Source organism: Typopeltis vanoorti, chromosome 2 (genome assembly GCF_054136105.1).
Source record: "Typopeltis vanoorti isolate ZY-2024b chromosome 2, IOZ_Tvanoo_1.0, whole genome shotgun sequence".
NCBI classification, from domain to species: domain Eukaryota; kingdom Metazoa; phylum Arthropoda; class Arachnida; order Uropygi; family Thelyphonidae; genus Typopeltis; species Typopeltis vanoorti.
In genome coordinates, this window is record NC_143550.1 from 91,538,777 (window position 1) to 91,559,853 (window position 21,077).

The window sequence follows — 21,077 nt, forward strand, 5'->3', positions numbered from 1 at the left end:
TAACTTGCCTAAGATCCGGGAGACAGTCATCCTAAGAAAAAACTAATATGCCTTTTTTTTTTTTTTTTTTTTTTTTTTTGTAGGACTCTAGACTTATATGATAGTGTTTTTGTTTTTTTTTCCAGATAGAGGGTGCCAAAAAATCAAGACTAGTCTTTGTGTTGCTGCTACAATTTTGTTTAACCAGTCTGCTGATTATACCATGTTGTCATAGTCTCGCATATTGTAACAAACTGTGTTTTTGTGCTCTGAAGATGCTGGTTATAACACCAGCGAAATATCAGCAATAAGTTAATAAATTAATTATTTACTTAGTTTCTGTGTTCTAATATATACCGTAAAAAAATAAACAACAAAATGGTTATGGTTCCACATATAATGCCTTTGAAAACTCCAACTGGTTTCCAAGGCAATGAGGATGTACTGAGATGATAAAAAAAAAAAAAAAGGGGGGGGGGTTCCTGATCTCTTAAGTGCTGGGTATGAAGATATTTTGAGGGAATGACAATTGCAAAGCCTTGTGAATAGAAGGAGATAGGGCAATATGACTGAGATATATAAGTTGCTACACACAGAAGTTAAATGCAGAATTTTTCAAAAAATGAAAGATGATATAGGTAGAACAAGAGGCTATCACTGAAAGCCATATAAGGAGGATGTGAAGAGTGAGGAGCAGGCACTTTGGTGGAGTGGTTGATGAGTAGAATGCTTTTTCTGGTGAGTGCAGAAATGATGAACAAATTTAACACATGGTTTAATGTGTGTATGTAACAGTGGGACTTCTGTGATGAATATTTTGACTTCATGGAGATTTAATATTATTAATCAATAATAATTAACGATAGCATTTCCTCTACTAGTAAACTAACTTCATAGAATAAGTTAATTTAAACAAGGCCTATGGAAAGTATGGTTTCTAGGATTCATTAGACAGTTATTAGAACAAGTTCTAATGAATTAGCTAATCATTAGAATATTATCATCAGGAAATCATCCTCAGACTTCCCAGAAGTCAAAGGAACCTGACATGATATTTGTTGTAGGAGATAACCACTACTTACATTGTTTATCATACCATCCCCTTTAACCCTTTCACTGTAAACAGTAATGACAATTGTGGGAATGAGAATTGCATTCTATTCTATTCACCCACATTACCATCCATGTGAAAATCTGCTCCTTATTCCTTAACAACCTTTTTTTTACCACTTCTGGTATAATTTACTCTGCAACTCAGACATTTTTAAAACATCATCCTTTTTTCTTCTATCTAGCATTTTCTCAACTGATCAACATTCCATGGACTCAAGAATATCTTCGTTTACTTTTTTTTTTCTTCTGAACATTACAATATCTTCTCGATGCTTTGAAGATGTGAGAACCAAATCTAGCATGATAATTAAAATGTGATTAATAAAGCTCTCAGAGAAAAGATTGTTTTCTTGACCTCCATGGAGTCACAAGACTCATCATGGGGGGTCAACACTAGTCAATACAAAGTTTATCATACCACTCCCGAAACTCATTTACTGTATGGTGAAAGTACAAATTCATTTGCACTTTCACCATCCTCTCAGGCAATGCATTCTAAGCTCCTACCATTCTCAATGCAAAAAACTTACCTCTTACCCTTTTGAGGATAGGGATGGCATCATGTTCTTGTTCTTTCCCACTTGTTTTACAGTATGAAAAAAAATCTCCTCAGTGTTTATACAATAACAGTCCTTCAACAGTTTAAATGTTTCAATCATATCCCCACTTTGTCTTCTATCCACAGTATGAACTTGTGAATAACTTTTTTATCTACTTGTCAGTGTCCTCCTCATCAGCTTATAATGTGTAGTACATTAAATCAGTAACAGATTACTAAACAAGTATCCCCCCGCCCCCAAACACACACATCTTCTTGGATATATTAATATTGAACTTACATCTAGCTCTTCTTCATTCCATTCTTACTAAGGCTTTGAACAAAATACCTTTCCCCAGTATGAAGTACCAAAATAGAAAGCTTATTAAATAATTTGACTATATCCTCTGCAATATAGTCAATAGCAAGACATCATTATCATTTCCAATAAACAAAAGCATCTTTTCATAATTGTTCTTCCTTCAAATGACTATACAGTGAAAGAGAAAGAACCTAAATATTTCTTGGCCTTCGGCTAAGCACTGCACACAAAGCTTTTCTGTTTCCTTTCCAAATGTAATACTTTCCTAGCTTATTCTTTATTTACATTCACTGGCTACCAGCTAAAACTTTCTCCATAACATTCTTCCTCCTCCTCCTCTGCAGACTGCCTGCTTAATCTCACAATTTATAGATTTTTGGTTTAGTTATACATTTAGTTATTACCTTGGTATACATTTAAACAGCCTGGTTGGCCAAGTGGTTAGCGTATCTGCTCTCCAACCAAAAGGCTGTGGGTTTTGAATCACGCCATAGGCATGGATATTTGAGATTGCCTGTGAAAATACTAGTGATGGTTATGGGCAGTAGATGGTGTTGATCTAGTTGTGGTTCATTGTGGATTGAGTGGCGGAGACAGAGAATTGTAGAGGAGGTGCCCTTCCTCGATGAGTCTTTGGACTCCCTGGAAGTGTCAAGTAATAATACATTTAAACACTGTTACTGTTGTATATTTCATGACTACTCTCCTCCCTCCTGCAAAAAAAAAAAAAAAAAAAAAAAAAAAAAAAAAAAAAAAACTCATTTATTCCATGCCATATATCCAAGTCTGAGGACTTCAGCCATAAAAAGCAGTTATCATCCAGATGCACATGGCAGCAATATGCTATGTAGAAAGCCTTCAACCTTCTGCGTGTGTGTGTGTCAGATAAAAAAGGCCTTAATTCATTAAATCCATGTGACTTCAGATGAATTTAATGTGTAATCAATAACCTGAGGAAAAATGGCCTCATATCTATGGCTATTGTCCTACAGAAATGAAAGGAATTCATTTGCTTACTTTAAAGATGTCAGTAACCTCCTTCCATCTATGTTTCTGTAATTAAAATTATTCACTATTTTATTCATTAATTCAGTTTTCTTAAATATTTCATTAACTGTTGACAGTTGCAAGCTTATGATAACATTTCACTAAATATCTCATGCTGTTTATTTTCATTTGTGTCAAAATCCCTCAAAACCAATATCTCTATTTTTCATTTTAATCTGTCTTTGAGAGTGAATAATTCTTCTTCACTCTTGATCTTCCTATCTCTTAAAAAATGATATCTTCCCATATTATACCATAAATATGTTTTTCTTATAAGAGAAATTTTCAGGCCAATGAACTTTAAAATGCAACAAATTTATTCTCCTTATACTACTTACTTTGTAAACTAATATAACAACTTGTCTTGTGTAGTAGAATGTAACCAACCTAAACCGTGTCTTATCTTCCCTATATAACACTTAGATATATTTACTCCCAATTCAAGTCTCTGCTCTATCTTCCTTGCCACTTGACATCCAACCACCACAGTTTTCCTGTTTATCCTTTTTATTTTTTTTTTTAATGCAGGTTCCATAAACCAGAGATTTAATCTGCAGTAACATAGGCTAGCACTAATACTGCAGACATTATTAGTTGAGAAGAGGAAACGTCTTAAAGTCAGATTTCAAATCATGCAGACTGTACATTTTGAAAGTAGATAGAGGGAAGTTGTTCCAAAGGACAACAGCAAAAGATCAAAGCAGAATAAATCCTTTTCTGCTATGAGTTTGGAGATGGACTATGAACTGATAGTAACCAGATGTCGTTTAATGTTAACAGACTGCAAAGAAGATAGGAGAAATGCTAATGCTAATTCTGAATGAACAATGGCAATGAAAATATACTCACAAGTCAAAACATTACCCAGTAGTGTGTTGGGCCTCCTCTGGCCATGATAACTGCTTGCACCTGTCTTGGCATGACTCCACTAGACCATGGAAGGTGTTCCTGAGGTATTCTGAACCAAATAGAAAAACATTCTAGAGGTCAAAAAACAAGTGAGACACTGATATTGACTGATGGATGCTGTGTTTCACCAACAAATGTTTGATGGGATTCAAATCAGGAGAATCAAGAAGCCAAGGTAGTACCCAGAATGCTTGAACATGATTTTCAAATAATGCTCGCACAATGCAAGTGTCACAGAGCAGCACTGTTTTGCTGAAAAAAGTCCTAATCTATTGGCGCACATTGTCACCAAGGAGGGCAATACCTAGTTCCAAACAATCCCCAGGTAAGAATCAGCAGTTAAGGTGTGTTCAATGGGAATGAGAGGGCCCCAGTGATGTCCAGGATCCCAGTTAAGATACCATAACCACTGGCCTGTTTCCAGCCAACATGCAGTCTGGTTGGCTGGAAACAGGCCAGTGAATATAAATATCCTTATTTCTACTCACCACTATGATTTCTAACATTCAAGTGATGATCCTTTCTGCAATATGTCTACCAAACTTCAAATTCCTATCCATCATCTGTAAGCAAATCTATAGCTGCATTACTTCTTGTAGTCTTTTTATCACCAAGTCAACTGCCAGCTTATTTAAATCATCCTGTAGGATGTCTACATCACTTTTATTAACTATTATCCTCTTAGGTTTAGCCTGATCAGCAAACAAATGGATATTTTATCCCTCCCTCCCAGACATACTCAAAGAATTACAGATATTATTCATCTGCAAATTAAACAGCAACTGCCCCAAAACAGAACTCTGTGCCATACACTGGTCAACTGCCTGCATTCTCCTCAATTCTTTCAACCATTTACATAGATCTTCATATCAACCCATGTAGGCAAAAAATTATTTAATAGGTTGATATACAATATTCTGTCAAACAGCACTGCATAGTCCAGCAGTATCAGGATATATTGTAGCCAAACTGTCACGCTACTCAGTGATAGTTTGTTCCCGCACGGCAAGCGCTTTCGCGTCTTCAAAATCACTACGAGTAATCTCGTAGCCAGCTTATCAGATAGAATTTTGTAGACTCTAAGACCAGTCCTAGATCATTTTAATAGTGTAATGCGAAATTGCTACACACCAGACAGAAACTTATGTATTGATGAGTCAATGGTGTTGTGGCGCGGTAGACTGGCATTTCAGCAATACATAAAAAAACAAAAAACATAAATATGGCATGAAATTCTATGAGCTGTGCGAATCAAATGGATTGGTGATAAAAATAAAAATTTATACAGGAAAATCTGAATCCTCTTTAGCGAAAATGGGTCACACATATGATGTTGTATTCCACTTGATGGAAGAATATTTAGACAGGGGTTATGTATTGCATATGGACAATTTTTATAATTCTGTAGCTCTAACAGAATCGCTTACCAACAGAAAAACGCATGTGTGTGGAACGCTGAGAAATAATAGGAAAAACAATCCACCAGATGTTATTCAGAAGAAACTAAAGAAAGGGGAATTTGTCTGGCAAAGACGAGGACCTGTTGTAGTCAGCAAATGGAAGGATAAGAGGGAAGTCCTTTCCATTTCAAATATGCACAAATTTGAAATGGTTGAAGCACAAAATCGGAATGGTAAATTTCAGTTAAAACCGAATATCGTTAGGGATTATAATTTGGGTATGTCAGGCACCGATCTTTCTGATCATATGCTTTCATACTATTCCACCTTATGAAAGACAATTAGATGGCCAAAGAAATTGGCAATACGCATTTTTGAGGTATACATTCAAAATGCGCATAAATTTTATAACATGATTACTGGAAATGCAATGTTTGCATTAAAATTTAGGAATTTTTGTTGGAATGGATGAACTTACAGTCAGAGAATATCATGAGGAATCAGGATTTTCATTATTTGGAAATTTTACCACCAACAGAAAAAAAGAATCAACCGACAAAGCCATGCCGTGTCTGTACAAGAAACAAACGTAGACGCGAAACACGTTATTATTGTCCTGTTTGCCAGGAAAAACCACCATTATAAGTGGAAAATTGTTTTAAAATGTACCATTCTTAATTTGAATAATTTTTTTTTTTTTTTATTTTATTTTACTGAGTGCTTTTTTATTTCATTGATTGTTTTTTTTTTTATTGATTTTACTAGTTTTAAATTGATTTACAAATTATGTGTTACACTACGGATTAACTCACACTTAGTATAGGAGGTTGATAATCGACATAAGAGTATACTCGTAGTTTGGCATCTGATGCACATACACAATATACTATATTTTAGTTGAAATTATTTCTCTTCTACCAAGCCCCCAGATATGCTCTCTGCTTTATTCAAAATCCAAGGGTCCAAATTAAGGTAATTATACAAAGGGATAACTCGTGTTTGGCATAGGAGGTCGATAAATCGACATACGAGTATACTCGTAGTTGGCTTGTGAAGCATATATACGAACTACGAGTATACTTGTAGTTGGCAGCGAACGTGTTAATTACTAAAGCAAGACCTAGACTGCACAAAAACAATCCCCCCACCACCACACACACACACACACACGCACGCACACACACACACACACACACACACACACACACACACACACACACACACACACACACACACACACACACAGAGTACACAATCTAATCCATTTCCAAATTCTGGCCTTGCCAACTTTTTCGAGTCCCTGATCAATACCACTCCTAAGATATTGATCAGTCTACTACAATTGCCATGTCTGTATTGGAACTGACTATATGTAATAGGAGCTTTCTTTCTTTTCTTTTTTGCAGCTTCTGATTATGATGCTGTTCAGCCACTTAACTCCTATCTGAGTTATTTTCCTGACCACAGGGCCTGGAGTCTGATAATGTTTTCCTCAAACACTCCTTTCAAACAACATTTCATATGTAGTGATGACATTCTTTCTTATAAAAAAAGCAGTCTCCCATACCGTAAGTAATACATAGATCACCATACAATATTAGATTGCTCTTCTCTTGTATATAATAAATTTAGTTTAATCCTTTATCCAAGTGTAAGCAAACAAAGTTTGCACCTGAAGTATCTTCAGGACTGAGGCAACTTGTGGTAAAGGTGGACCAAGCTCTCATCACTACTTGTCTTAGTATCTCCAATAAGGCAAAGCACATCTCCTTGCGGACACGTATAATGCTATGCATTAAGGGATGGGCCACTACCCAGACCGGTTTCGACCTTTATTGAGTGGGAGCCAGATCCAGAGGTGGTGATACTAAGGTGGACGCAATGGAGAAGTCATATTTACCTATACGAGTTGCCAGAAGGTGTCTCACCTTATTATTAAATTACTCTCCATTGCTTCTACCTTAGTATCATCACTTCTGGGTCTGGCTCCCAGTGATGAGACCTCAATAAAGGTCAAAACCTGTCTGGGTAGTGGCTCTTCCCTTAATGCATAGTATTATACATGTCTGCAAGGAGATATGCTTTGCATTATGGGAGATACTAAGGCAAGTAGTGATAAGAGCTTGGTCCACCTTTACCACAAGTTGCCTCAGTCCTGAAGATACTTCAGGTGCAAACTTTGTTTGCTTACACTTGGATAAAGGATTAAACTAAATTTATTATAGTCTAATCAAGTTGGAAAAAAAAACTTCCAATGCTCTTCTGTTGTCTTTGCTGGTATAAATACATCACACCAATAACTTCTTGAGGATTTAAAATAGGGGTATTCTATTCTTCACTCAATATACAACTTTTCTCCCATCCCATTATAAAATTTGTTACAAATCCCATATCCACTCATCCTTAGAATAATGTTCACATGTTTGGCAAAGGTTGTGGACCTAAAATCTGCCTAAAAATTCCTGATTCAGTCCAGAGAATAATGATTAGGTTGAAAGAAGATTCCTTCCTCTTTTTCTGACTGATTTTAATCACTGTCTCAGACGGTGTGCTTCAGTTCTGTGCCTTTTCACTGGCATGATCTCTGTTCCATTGTACTGATATCCATCACTCCTTTGCTTTTCATTGGGCCATTAAAAGTTGAGCATAAGCTATCCAATGCTGCTTTATAGTCTAATAGCAAATACACTGAACATCTCTTTTATTACATCTGCCTCTGCTCTCTGAAACAGCCTTCGTCTGAAAGCATTCCCCAACTACTCCCAGCTTTTCAAGAAAAAAGACAATAGGTTTCATTTATCTGTGTGTGTGTGTGTGTGGAGCTGAAAAAATGTTCTTGAATATTATACCCAAGTGAGCACTTGAATTCCATCCATCCTCCATCACATTCTGTTTTAGTTTATTCAACAGCAGCAAAAATACCATTTCTTTCCTACTATATGTCCTTCCCTCCTTTCAGTCTAAATTCCATAAATGGATTCTTCCATAAGAATTTCCATGCTTGTAATGTGCTCACTGAAGTAATTTGTCAGTGGATGCCTTACATCTTTCTTTGTATTCCCTAGCCCATAGCAGCAGCTGACCATGTATTTTGCACTGATGGCTTCTATCTTATACAAGAGATAGACTCAAATGCACTGTCTCTCATGATCTTGCCTATTACTGCTGAATTTCTACTCATTGTTGGTCTTGGAGTCCTGATCCTCCCTGAAAATGCAATATCTCTTACATTCTATTCCTGTAACTATATCATCCTCTGAGAGTCAAGGTAGTGCATGTGTGTGTGTGTATAAATCCAACACACACATACAAGATGTTACAGATTCTAGAGTACATATTGATGCTGTATAAAAAGGAGTTAAGGGAGAAGAAATAAACTGAAGTTTTTTGTGTAGAGCTGAAGATTAGTATTTCGGAGAATTCTTTAGGGAGAAAGCAATTCCAGACAGCAGAGCAGTTAGAATGAAAAAGGAAGAGGAAAACTAAGTTCAACTTGAGTGTAAAAGGATAATGAACAACTGCTACTTGTTTTTAACAGGTTTAGTGGAAACAGGGAAGAGTGTTCTAGAGCAGTGCTTCTCAAACTTATGGATGTAAAGGCCCCCTTTAGAAAAATTAAAATATTTCACAGCCCCAAACAAACAAAACAAAACAAAAAAAAAAATTGAAATACAGACATATATTATTATAATATTTATTGTATTTATATTCAATATAAAACATACACAGCAAATATTGCAGAAACCAAATGCAAATATTACATTTTTAGCATCTTACATACACATTTGACATGGCACACTTAGTGTTAAAACATTTTAAATTTGTTTTCATTATTCCATGGCCCCTCAACAAAACTAACGGCCCCAAAGGGGGGGGATGAGGCCCACAGTTTGGGAAGCACTGTTCTACAGAATGGAGATATGTGGAAAATGCAAGAAGATTAAGAGTCAGTTGGTGAGGTTTGGGATTGATGTTCAAATGAGAATGAATGTTGACTAATGGAAGCATTTTTAAAGGTTAAAAGAAAGACAAGGAATGATGGAAGTCATTCAGCAGAACCAATGCCCACCCATGAAAATACCTAGAAAAAATGTATAAAACAGAACAGAGAATATATATGATAAATTAACTAGAATATGTCTGAGATAGGGGTAGTCTGTTGACTGGATTACCTTTTTCGGATTGCATTAAGCATTTTAGGGAAGCTTTTGGTGCACCACCAGTCCAATATGAGAACAGTATTGCACAGTATTAGTAGATAGGAAAGGGAGTGTTTTCTGAAGATTTCAGGGGAGATAATGTGTGCAATGCATTTGCAACAGGAGAGAAGAGGTACAAGACAGCCATGAAGGAGAAATTATGGAGGAGATGTGAGGTAAGTGAAAGAATGGCATTTATGCACAGTAGGAAGCACACAGATCTGAGAAGATGAAGCCAATCACTAGGACACAGTCAGCTACTAGAGAAAGCGGTATGCATCAGAGGAAACTGGTGATCCAACTGCAAAGTGCAGAAGACAAACTTGATCGAATTCTCTCTGAAAATGTGAGAGCTACCAAACAAGTTTTTTCCAGACCTTTCTACAGCTTTGTCAGGAGGGAGTTATGTTAACTAATATCATCCTTTTTTGTTATTTTGCACAGGATTGTCTACTCTTCTAGGAGAAATTCTTTGAACTTAAAAAAAAAAAAAAAAAAAAAAAAAAAAAAAAAAAAAGGCAATTGCTACAAATTATTGCTTCCTCAATTACTGATAAACAGATGTATTTGAATAGTGAGAATTATAAACTTGGTATGTTTCCCCATTCAGCAGAATTAAGATATAGAGCACTTTATTTAATTTCTTCAAATGAGAGTGAGCAAATCTGGTTTTAAGATTCTTCAGCAACAGAAAAAGCTCAATCTTATATTTCTGTATAAAAAGCAAGTCACATTTCTTCTGTTTCTTTCTTATTCTTTTTTTTTGAAATGAACCAAACCAGTCTTGATAATACAGTTACTAACTGATTATAAGAGAAAATAATTCTCCTGTAATAATTTTTCATATGCTTTGATTAACAATCTAATTACTTTTTTCCTATTTTCCTAGGTGTAGGCTTAATGGAATATATATATAGCACCAGGAAAGGATAAAAAAAACAAATTTTAATGCAACCAATATTTCGTCTGTCACTGAGACATCTTCAGAGATTACAAATAACACTTGTAACACACACAAACACAACACAATACTAAATGAAACACGTGGGTGACTCTAAAGTCCTATCTAGGTAGTGCACCCTCTATGGATGTTTGTAGGTTGGACTTAATGTTATCCAAATTTTGGGAAGTTTTATGCATCCATATTTATTTAAATTCAGTTGATTTCTTCGTGCCACTGCAGATTCTAAAAACTATCTTTCTGTTTCAAATTTACTATGATGGAGCATGGTGGTTTTCCTCCAGGAGATAATCCAATCCTGTGGGTTGTATCCAATACATGGTCTGCAAGGCTAGATTGACCACAGTCATGGGTGAAGATGTATGATTTGTGTTCTTCTAAATGGATAGTCACTGATCATTGTAGAATGGATAAGGGTAACCAATTTCCACTGCAGCTTAAAAGCTGTGAAGAGGTTGCATTTTTTTAAAGACCAGGGTAATTTTTTCTGAAGTGCCACAAATGCAAGGGATGGTGATGGCATTTTTGAAATCCTTTTGAAGCAATGACTGAAGAATGAGGAGGAACTGATTATTTTTTTTAATTCTGTAGTCACTGTAGCCATTGGAAAATAAGGTGTTGTGTATGTGGATGAGTTCAACTGAAAGAGAGGTTCCACTGAAACAAACATTACTGGTTAGAGTTTTAATCATGCCATATTATTGAGAATGACACCATAACATTCTTAAAAAACATTTTTCCTCCTGATATCTTAGATCTCTTTACCATCAATTCTGGTTATTTTTCTTGGAGGAACAAAATTTACAAACAGAGAGAGAGGGAACCACTATGGGTTTTCTGCTATCACCCTTCTCGCAAATTTTTACATGGAAAATTTTGAAAAATGAGCCATAGATTCAGCCCATCTCAAACCTTCTATTTGGCTAAGATACATGTTCTCTATTTGTCTCATAGCCCAGACACATTAAACTCCTTCTTCAGTCACTTCAATGGGCTACATCCCAGAATCCAATTTATGATGGAAAAGGAAAATAACAATAGTTCACCCTTCCTAGACACCTTACTGACATCCCTCCTTAATGGTAACTTTCCTTCACTTGTATATAGAAAACACACTCACATAGGAAGATACATTCAGAAACTTTCCCACCACCACCACCCCTCTCAACAGTATGGCATTATTAAAATTCTAACCAATAGAACCCAGAGTCTGTTCCAGTGGAACCTCTCTCTCAACTGAACTCAAACCACATACACAACACTTTCCTTACTAATGGCTACAGTGACTACAGAATTAAAAAAATAATCAGTTCCTCCCCCACTCCTCAGCCATCACTTCAGAAGGATTTCAGAAATGTGATCATCTCCTACATTTGTGGCACATCAGGAAAAATAGCCAGCTCTTTAAAAAAGTACAACCTTACGTAGCATTTAAGCCCCACTGGAAACCTGCTACCTTTATCCGTTCTACCAAAGATCAACTCCCTCCTCTTTCAGTGCCTAGAGTATATAAAGTACCCTGTTCCTACAAGCTGGCTTACTTCGGATAGACAGGTAGATCATCAACTATCCATTTAGAAGAACACAAATCGTACATCTACAATCATGACTATGGCGAATCTGGTCTTGCAGACCATGTACTGGATACAACCTACATGATCTCTTAGAAGAAAACCACCATGCCCCACCATAATAAATTTAAAAAGAAAAGACTATTTTTAGAATCTGCAGCAGCATTCAGAAATCAACTGAATTTAAATAAATACATAAGCACAAAACTTCCCAAAATTTGGGCAACAATACTTGTCAGAAGTCCCATTATATGTCCTAGGCCCTTTACAAATGCTCACAGAGGGGTGCACCACCTAGATAGGATTTTAAGGTACCCACAAGTGCTTCATTTAGCATTGTGTTGTCTTTGTGTGTGTACATGTGTGTGTGTGTGTGTGTGTGTGTGTGTGTGAGTGAGATACAAATGTTATTTGTAATTTCTGAAGATGTCTCAGTGACTGAGACAAAATACTGAAAGCATTAAAATTAGTTTTTAATCCTTTCCTAGTGCTGTATATATTCCATTAAATCTCAAGCATAATGTCCTCCCAGCACTAAAGCCTTAACATACTTATTTTCCTAGATCAATATGGTGTGGAGAAATTGGTGAAATCAAAATCTATACTATACTAATTTAAGTTATAGGTGAGGGTAGAACTGAACTTCTAATTATTTGAATATTATTTTTCTGTGAATAAATGATCAAACATATTTCATTTTTTTAAATTATACTTCCTAAAATAAAGATGAATGAAACTTACTTTTTCTCCATAATCAGGATCTAAAGACATCATTTCTTTTAATGTCTGAAGAACTTTAATGCAAAGTTTTTCTTCCTTCTCTTCCAGGAGCCTTTCTGTATGACTAATAAGTCTAAAATTTAAAGATTGAAATTATTCTATTACTTAATTTTTGACTTAGCATTTTAAAGCTAACTTAATGCACTACAATGATACAGTGTTTTTCAAAATATTGAATACTTATCTATAGTAGAAAGAAATTAAGAAAAATAATTTGCTATTCAATATAAAATTACTTTTATTTGGAGCATATATTCTTGGATTGTTTGGAATTAGGGCTGAAGCAACTATGTATAAAGCTAGTATCTGAAAACCTAACAGAAGAATCCATACTTCCAGACTAGAAAATTAAAAGTACCTCCGTAATTAAAACTCGTATTGTCATTAATTCCTAACTCTTATCTAAATCAAGCACTAAAAGTAAAAGGTATATTAAAAATACACTTTCCATACAAGAGCATTAGGTAGCAAGGTTAGCAGGACAAGGTATGGAATTTTCTGTGTATGGAGTCATGGAGATGATTTAGAATAAAGCAAAAATGTGGTGCAATGAACAAGACAAAAATTCAGTCAGAGGAGTTATAAATTTCAAGCCAGTAGAAAAATGGAACAGAGGGAAATCTGAACATAATATATGAATATGATCACTCCATTTTTTTTTCTAATGGAAAGTCTCACTCACATAGATATTCTAAGGTTTTGTCTTGCCACTTGGTTCATATTCGTCATCCTCTAATTCTAAATCACTTCCCTCCTGCCATTTAAAAAAAAAAGTTCCAAGACCTCTGCAATATTAACACAAATTATTACAATATTAACTCTGAACTTATCCTTCTGCATAACGTTCAGGATAATGGTCTAGTCTGGTGATAACAAGCATCCATTGGGTACTAGAAAGTGTCAGGTTATATATTCTGGACAGAGGACAAGCAGAGTATTGCATTAATGAAAATTTACTGCAAGTGGTCAATGAAACCACAAAAAGTTTGGAGTAATGGTGGGTAGGGAGAGAAGTTAGAAGGACCACAGTGATCTATAGTTTTAATTAAAGAAGAACTGCCAATACTGGGAATGGACTGAGGGGTGAATGCTGTGAGTGCATCTTCAGTAAATATTCGGGGGAGAGAGAGAGAGAGATGATGGATATTTAGGAAAAAGTGGCAAAAAAATGCACACTCCCTTGATGAATTCTTGCATTCCCTACAGAAACCTGTAAAACAATAATAATAAGACTAAGCATATCCATGTCTCAGGAGTTATCCAATGTGGTGACATATGAGATGTGAAGCTCTGACAAGTGAAGAATTTTCTTCCGCACTTAAGTGTTGAAGTCATACTTCAACAATTCCTTCATACTATACTGTATTCTTTAGTATTAAATGTTGTTGCAGAAAAACATAAAAAATAAAAAAAAAAGTTATTAGCAGAAAAGTCTCAATGACGTCCAAACAGGAAAACAGTATAGTAGACTCTACTGTCATACAATAAATGCATAATACATTTTATTTTCAAGTGCAATTTTAAATGTATAATTTTTCTAAAAGCATGCAAATATAAAAAAAAAAAAAAAAAAAAGAATTAAAATTAACTTTACTTTGTGTAATGCTGTTATTACTAACCTATTTGGATTCGAATCCTGTAACATTGCATTCAGCAATGCATCATCATTTCTGTATACATTCTCATCTGTCTCAGGGGTGGTTAAACCCACACTTGACTGAATTCCTTTAGTACCAGAGTACTAAAAGAGTACTTTAGTACTCTGGTACTAAAATCTTTAGTACCAGAGCATACAAAATTTGTTCTTTTGAAGAATCCTTAAAACAAGAATTGGAAAATAATTAACTACTCTCCTACAAATGAATGCAGACAAGAAGCCCACAGGACTCCCATTCCATATATTAAAGGCATCTCTCAGCTTGTGGCAAAAATTATGAAAAAATATCAACTCATTGCTGCCTACAAACCCATCAACCAAATTCAAAACTTACTACCGTCTCCAAAAGACAACTCTCACCAATGATGCTACCTGATGTCTACCAAGTTGAATGTTCATGTAATTTGTCCTACTGTGGACAAACAGGAAGATCTATAAATAAACTTATCTCTGAACATCAAGACCATACCTGCCTTATCAAACCTCACAAATTTGGCATTGCAGAACATGGAATCGAAAATGCTAACCACAGGATCCAATGGCAAAATGCAAAGTTACTACACAGATCCACATATAAACATGAACGTTATATAAAGAGAGTGCTGAAGCATTACTTATAGACCTAATCTTAACTGAAATTACTGTCTCACCATTCCAAAAGTGTGGGAAATTGTTATCCTCAATTGTATTCAATAATTTATCTGCTATATTTTAATTTAAGTGATTTTAATTTCAACCCAGTTAGTTTTTAATCCATGAAAACGGGACTGTATAGATACATACAGGGATTCAATTTAAGCAAGCACAGTACTGTTTTTTGAATTCAATTCCTATTGTTGTTTGTTAGTTGTACTGATGATGTCGTATGATATATAAGATGAAATATTTACATAATAAAAAAGTTATTTACTGTGGCATACATGTTATTTTAGAGTTTTGACTATAAAAATAATATCCAAAGCATGGTCTACCAGTCCAGACTTGCCATAACAATGGTAGCGAATGTATTTTTTATTTTCTTCAAGGCAGATGTTAACAGATCTTTCTGTTTGTCCATAGTAGGCCAAGCTACAGTCACATGCCATGAGTGGAGTTAATCATTAGGAAATCAGATCAGAATTGCTAATTTAATATGTATTTGAATGTGGTGTGAAGATTATATTAGTACTTTGGTTATCTTTTCAGATACCTCAGACTCGGGAATAGGCATAGTAGTGTTTTGTCTTCTTGTCTACATTCTTCATCTGTCTGAGGAGAGGGAAGTAAGAAAGTCATGTAGTATTTTATCTATTTTGTAGAAGCTGTAGTTATTGGCTGGGAAAGTATGGCGAAGATATTTAAGTTTGGTGGAAAGAGCTATGTCATTAGAACAAATAGCCCTAGCTCTGTGTGTAAGTGTTTATAGAATACCATACTGTTGAACTGGATGAAAATGTGATTGTTTATGTAGATATCTTGTGTGTGTCAGCTTTCTGGAAAAGAAATAGTGGACCGTCTGAAAGCTGGGTGACTAATATGTTAAGAAAAGGTCCATGGGGCCAAATGGCAAATGCATAACCATACCAAGCCCTTAGTATGGTTATGCATTTGCCATTTGGCCCCATAGACCTTTTCTTGACATATTAGTCACCCAGCTTTCAGACGGTCCACTATTTCTTTTCCAGAAAGCTGATATCTACATAAACAATCACATTTTCATCCAGTTCAACAGTATGGTATTCTATAAACACTTACACACAGAGCTAGGGCTATTTGTTCTAATGACATAGCTCTTTCCACCAAACTTAAATATCTTCGCCATACTTTCCCAGCCAATAACTACAGCTTCTACAAAATAGATAAAATACTACATGACTTTCTTACTTCCCTCTCAGACAGATGAAGAATGCAGACAAGAAGACAAAACTGTGGTCGGAATTTTGTTTTAGAAGTGTTCCATGCAAAAGTTAGCTAAATGGAGGGGGGGGAGGTTATATAAAGTAACCTGCATGTATAGTAAATTTGAATAATATTATTCAAAGATATTAGGGAGAAAATTAGACTTTATTAATAAGAATGTCTATTAGTGGAACATCAGTAAATAAAGATGTGACATCGAAACTAATCATTATGTCTGCATTTTTAAGGTTGCGATTTTTAACTAATGATTTGAAATGGACAGAAGTTTTCATAAAAGTAGAGGAGTTGCTAGTAAGGGAGGGGGAAAGTGATATGGAAGAAATCCAATGTGCTTCACAGAAGTTGTTATGGTAAGAAAGATTATTCTCCTAACCTAAGCAAGTATGTCTGCATTAATTTGCCAAAAATTTGGGAGGCTGTTATCTTAAGATCTACACTTCCTAAATATCTGTTTGCAAGATTCTCTATACATGGTGTCCAAAGAAAGATGCTGTGTATATAGATCTGCTAAACACAATGTGCATAACTCTGCTGAACTTACATCAGGTACTGACTCTATGAGTAATTTTGTTTATATTGACATGGATTTGATGTTGAATATGTGCAGGAAGGTGGTTTATGGTCATTTTCACAATTTGGCAGCTTCTTAGTGCCTGAATGAGCACAAAAATGGCAATCTTGTTATGGTGATTCTTGGAGTGAGGTGTGCTTTTTCTAACAAAAAGTATGATGACATCAATTTAATTTATAGCTTTTTTTAATGGCAATGCAAGAGCTACTGTTGAGAAAACCATTTTCCCAACTGTAATGTTACTAATCAATAATCTTTTTATTGACATAAAGTGATGTCAGGGAAAAAATAGATCATATGATGTTAACTGATAAAATGATGTTAATCACCATGTTCCAAATTATGTGCTTTGAGCAGTGTACTGAAGTGTTGGCATAAATAATATCTGAATGCATCAGAGTTCATTAAAAAACTGATATTAATGTGATTACTAAAATATGATAGGTATATGAGATGTGGCAATTATAGTTTAGTTGATTCTTCAGTGATTATGTTGTTTAAAATCACTCAAGGAATCAACCTTTGATGTGTTGCAGATTTCTCCTAGGACACTTACTATATATATAAAAAAGTTATTCTTACTTTGATATAAAACCACCATTTTCACATTTTTTTCTTGCTTCTGTGCCAGCAGGAAAGAGCAGTTCAGGTCTATGCAGAACATCAACCAAAACGGACAGTTCAGACTGGACTAAAGGCTGTAGTTGATCTTCTAACAGAGATACAATGTCCTGCAATTAATGGAAAATTTTATGATGAGAAAATTAAAATTCACAATAAATTTACTACAATTAACCTATGAAGTGAAACTATATATAAAAGTTGTATAACCTTATAGTAAATAATTTTTAATTTACTAGATAAATGATGATTAAGGTATTTTTTTTTAATGAGGTATATTTATATATATTTTGAAATAACTTACTGACTTCTTAGCATGTAAAAATAATGCTTTGCTGGTGCAAAATAACTCCAAATGATTATCAGATATTTCAGAGATATTCTTTTGACACTGTCCTCAGCATAAAGGGCGATCTCTGTCAAAATAAAGAGCTATTTTGTTTGACATGTACATATTTTAAGCAAAATTGCTGCTCTCTAACCAACAAGCTGTTGGCATGGATGTCAGTGATTGTCTTTAGGTGGAGATGAATGTCATCACGTGGTATGAGACCACTGCCTTGATGATCAGAGACCTGATGTAGCTTGAAAAAGTAGTGATCTCTAGAGCAAGGTGTGTGTTGAAAATACACACACTCACAGACAAAAAAAAAAAAAAAAAAAAAAAAAAAAAAAAATCCTTACCCCACTCATGATACTAATGTACTATAGGTTCATTAGGTTTTTTTTTTTTTTTTTTTTTTTTTTTTTTTTTTTTTTTTTTTGTGAGTGGAAGTTCTATTCTATTCCATTTATTTCCATTTATGTGTCATCTCCTGTCTAGGAAGTTGGCTACCATGATGTGACTCATGGTTGACTATGGGTAACGACTGGTGCTGAGGACCCTATCTGGGGAAAAGTTCACAAAGACAGAAATCAGGAATAATCAAAATCACACAATAAAATTCATGAAAATGAACATTGAAAGATTTGTTCTACGGTTAAGAAAAAATAACAAAAATTTCCAAACTTTAAAATAACTATAACATGAATATGAAAGTGAAACTGGCAACTTGTTAAACTTAACTATGTCAACATAAAAGGTTATCCAATGAAATTAATAAATTCTACTATTCAAAAATGTTTTATTTTCTCCAACAAGGTTGTATGCTATTGACCAGCATGAGAATAAATCATGCTTCCCTGTATTTATTTCTTACATTATTCTTTGAAATAAGTTTTATATAACCACTAGCTGATGAGCACATTTTAGCTCTAGACAAATATAATAATTTCACAAATATAATTAATTATCTATATATTTATTACCTCTGCAATATTACTCAGTACATATAAGTGGTGAATGGGTTTTAAAATGCCACAGTAGGGCCACTATCCTGATTAATGGAGGTCTGAAGAAAAATTCCATGATTGATCTTTCAAGTGGGATTTTCTCAGTATGATAAATTCTCAAGTGGGATTCTGGATTATCTAACCTTCAGCACACCAATAATACTGATATACTATAGATTTATAATCTTTTATGTGAGTGAAATAACTGAAGACAAGTAAATTCTTTTCCTCAATTATTCCCTTGATGATATCTCTGTCACAGGAACATCATCTGTAACATGCACAGCATCACAAAGTGAAAACAGTCAGACTTACATCCAATGGGTGCTGATTGGTGACGACGAGGAGCGTGGGGAAGGACTTAATATTACAGTACCTCACTGTCTTGGGAGCTTTGTGCATCCGTATTTATTAGTTAGGATAGTTTTTAAAAGTGGCTGCAGATTCCAGGAAAAGTTGCTGCAGAGCAGTTATGTGCAATTTTTCAATCTATTTCTAAATGCAGTATCCAGGACATGGTCTATCAGGTCTGGCAGTCCACAACAGTGGTAGCAGATCCAGTGTTCCTGTTAGTGGTGTTCTATATTAAGTAAGTAATTAACATAGTAAGCAAACATGCAGGAGCAAGAAACCTTGGAGATTATGTGCTGAGACTTAAGTGCTGTGAGGACATCATGTTGGAGGCTTAATGGAATATATACAACACTCAGAAAGGATTAAAACTAACTTTTTAGTGCTTCCAATATTTCATCTCAGTCACTGAGACATCTCCAGGGATTACATGAAAACTATTGTAGAACACATACACTCAAATACAACACAATCCTAGTGAAACACGTTGGTGACTCTAAAGTCCTATTTAGGTGGTGTGCCCTCTTTGCGCATTTGTAGGTGGCCTAGGATATATGGTGGGATCTCTGATAATTAATGTTTCCCAAATTTTGGGAAGTTTTATGTAACCATATTTATTTAAATTTGGTTGATTTCTGAGTGCTGCCACTGATTCTAAAAATAGTCTTTCTTTTTTGAATTTACTATGGTCAAGCATGGTGGGTTTTTTTTTTCCAGGAGATCCTGTGGGTTATATCCAAAACATGGTCTGCAAGACCATATTGACCATAGTTGTGATTGCAGATGTATGATTTGTGTTTTTCTAAGCAGATGGTTGCTGATCTACCTGTGTGTTTCAAAGTACCCTGTCCCAGCTTGCAGGGACAGGGTACTTTATAAACTCCAGGCACTGAGAGAGGAGGAACTGATCTCTGGTTGAATGGACAAGGGTAACAAGTTTATGGCAGGGCTTAAATGCTGTATGGAGGTTGTACTTTTTTAAGGACTTGGCTATTTTTTCTGATGTGCCATAGATGTAGGATATGGTGATGGCATTTCTGAAATTCTTCTGAAGGGTTGGCCAGGGAATGGGAGAAGGAAATTTTTTAAATCTGTAATCACTGTAGCCATTGGAAAGGAAGGTGTTGTGTATGAGACCAATGGCTGCAGTCAGTATAGAAGAATCCCTTTGGTTAGAGAGACCTAGGTTTAATTCCTGTCCATGTGAGGAACCTTTATCTGGTGTCCTCCAACTAAAAGTGAGTTATTCATTTGAATAACTCATTTTAGTGATAGAGGGTTTTTCATTCATGAGAACAGGCCAACCATCCCCATGAACATATGTGGATACAGCCATGAATACTTGCAACAATGTGGAAGAGATAGGGCCCTCACCACATTATCCTTATGCCTGTAGTCAACCTTCTGTACAGGAGATGACACATGATGATAATAATAATAGATAGCTTGGTGTGGAATCTGAATGTAGCACTGAGTTTGTTTTTTAAAATTCTATTATTTCTTCTGGAATTTCCCTATCCATCCCATCTTCCTTGAGTTAGCTTCAATGGCCTGTCATGGCAAAATAATATGGCATCATAGAAACTGGATCCTATCTGTATTGCCCGCTACGTCTGTAAACTGTGTGCAGTTCTGGCCAGTTTGCTTCTTTTATGAGATGAAAAATCCAAGCTTACAGGAAAATCTTGCCTGAATGTGCTCAATAAATGTTTTAATTTTATATAAAATTAGTTTTATGTTGTACTTTCTTAAATTTCTCCCTATTTCTTTTTCTTTTTTTGGAAGGAACTTCAATATAATTGATGAATATACTTTGCTGAAATCAAT

General features: G+C 35.0%; 1 protein-coding gene across 1 annotated transcript in view; it reads right to left on the reverse strand.

Moving 5' to 3' along the window:
- The window catches only part of Itpr (Inositol 1,4,5,-trisphosphate receptor), a 1,112,489-nt gene that overhangs the window by 361,247 nt on the left and 730,165 nt on the right, over positions 1 to 21,077 (reverse strand). The window contains exons 38-39 of the mRNA XM_090401920.1: positions 17,529 to 17,677; positions 12,781 to 12,892 (exon numbers count right to left, since the gene is read on the reverse strand). Of these exons, the coding sequence (XP_090258046.1) occupies positions 12,781 to 12,892; positions 17,529 to 17,677 (261 nt within the window). The remainder of the gene's footprint in view (positions 1 to 12,780; positions 12,893 to 17,528; positions 17,678 to 21,077) is intronic.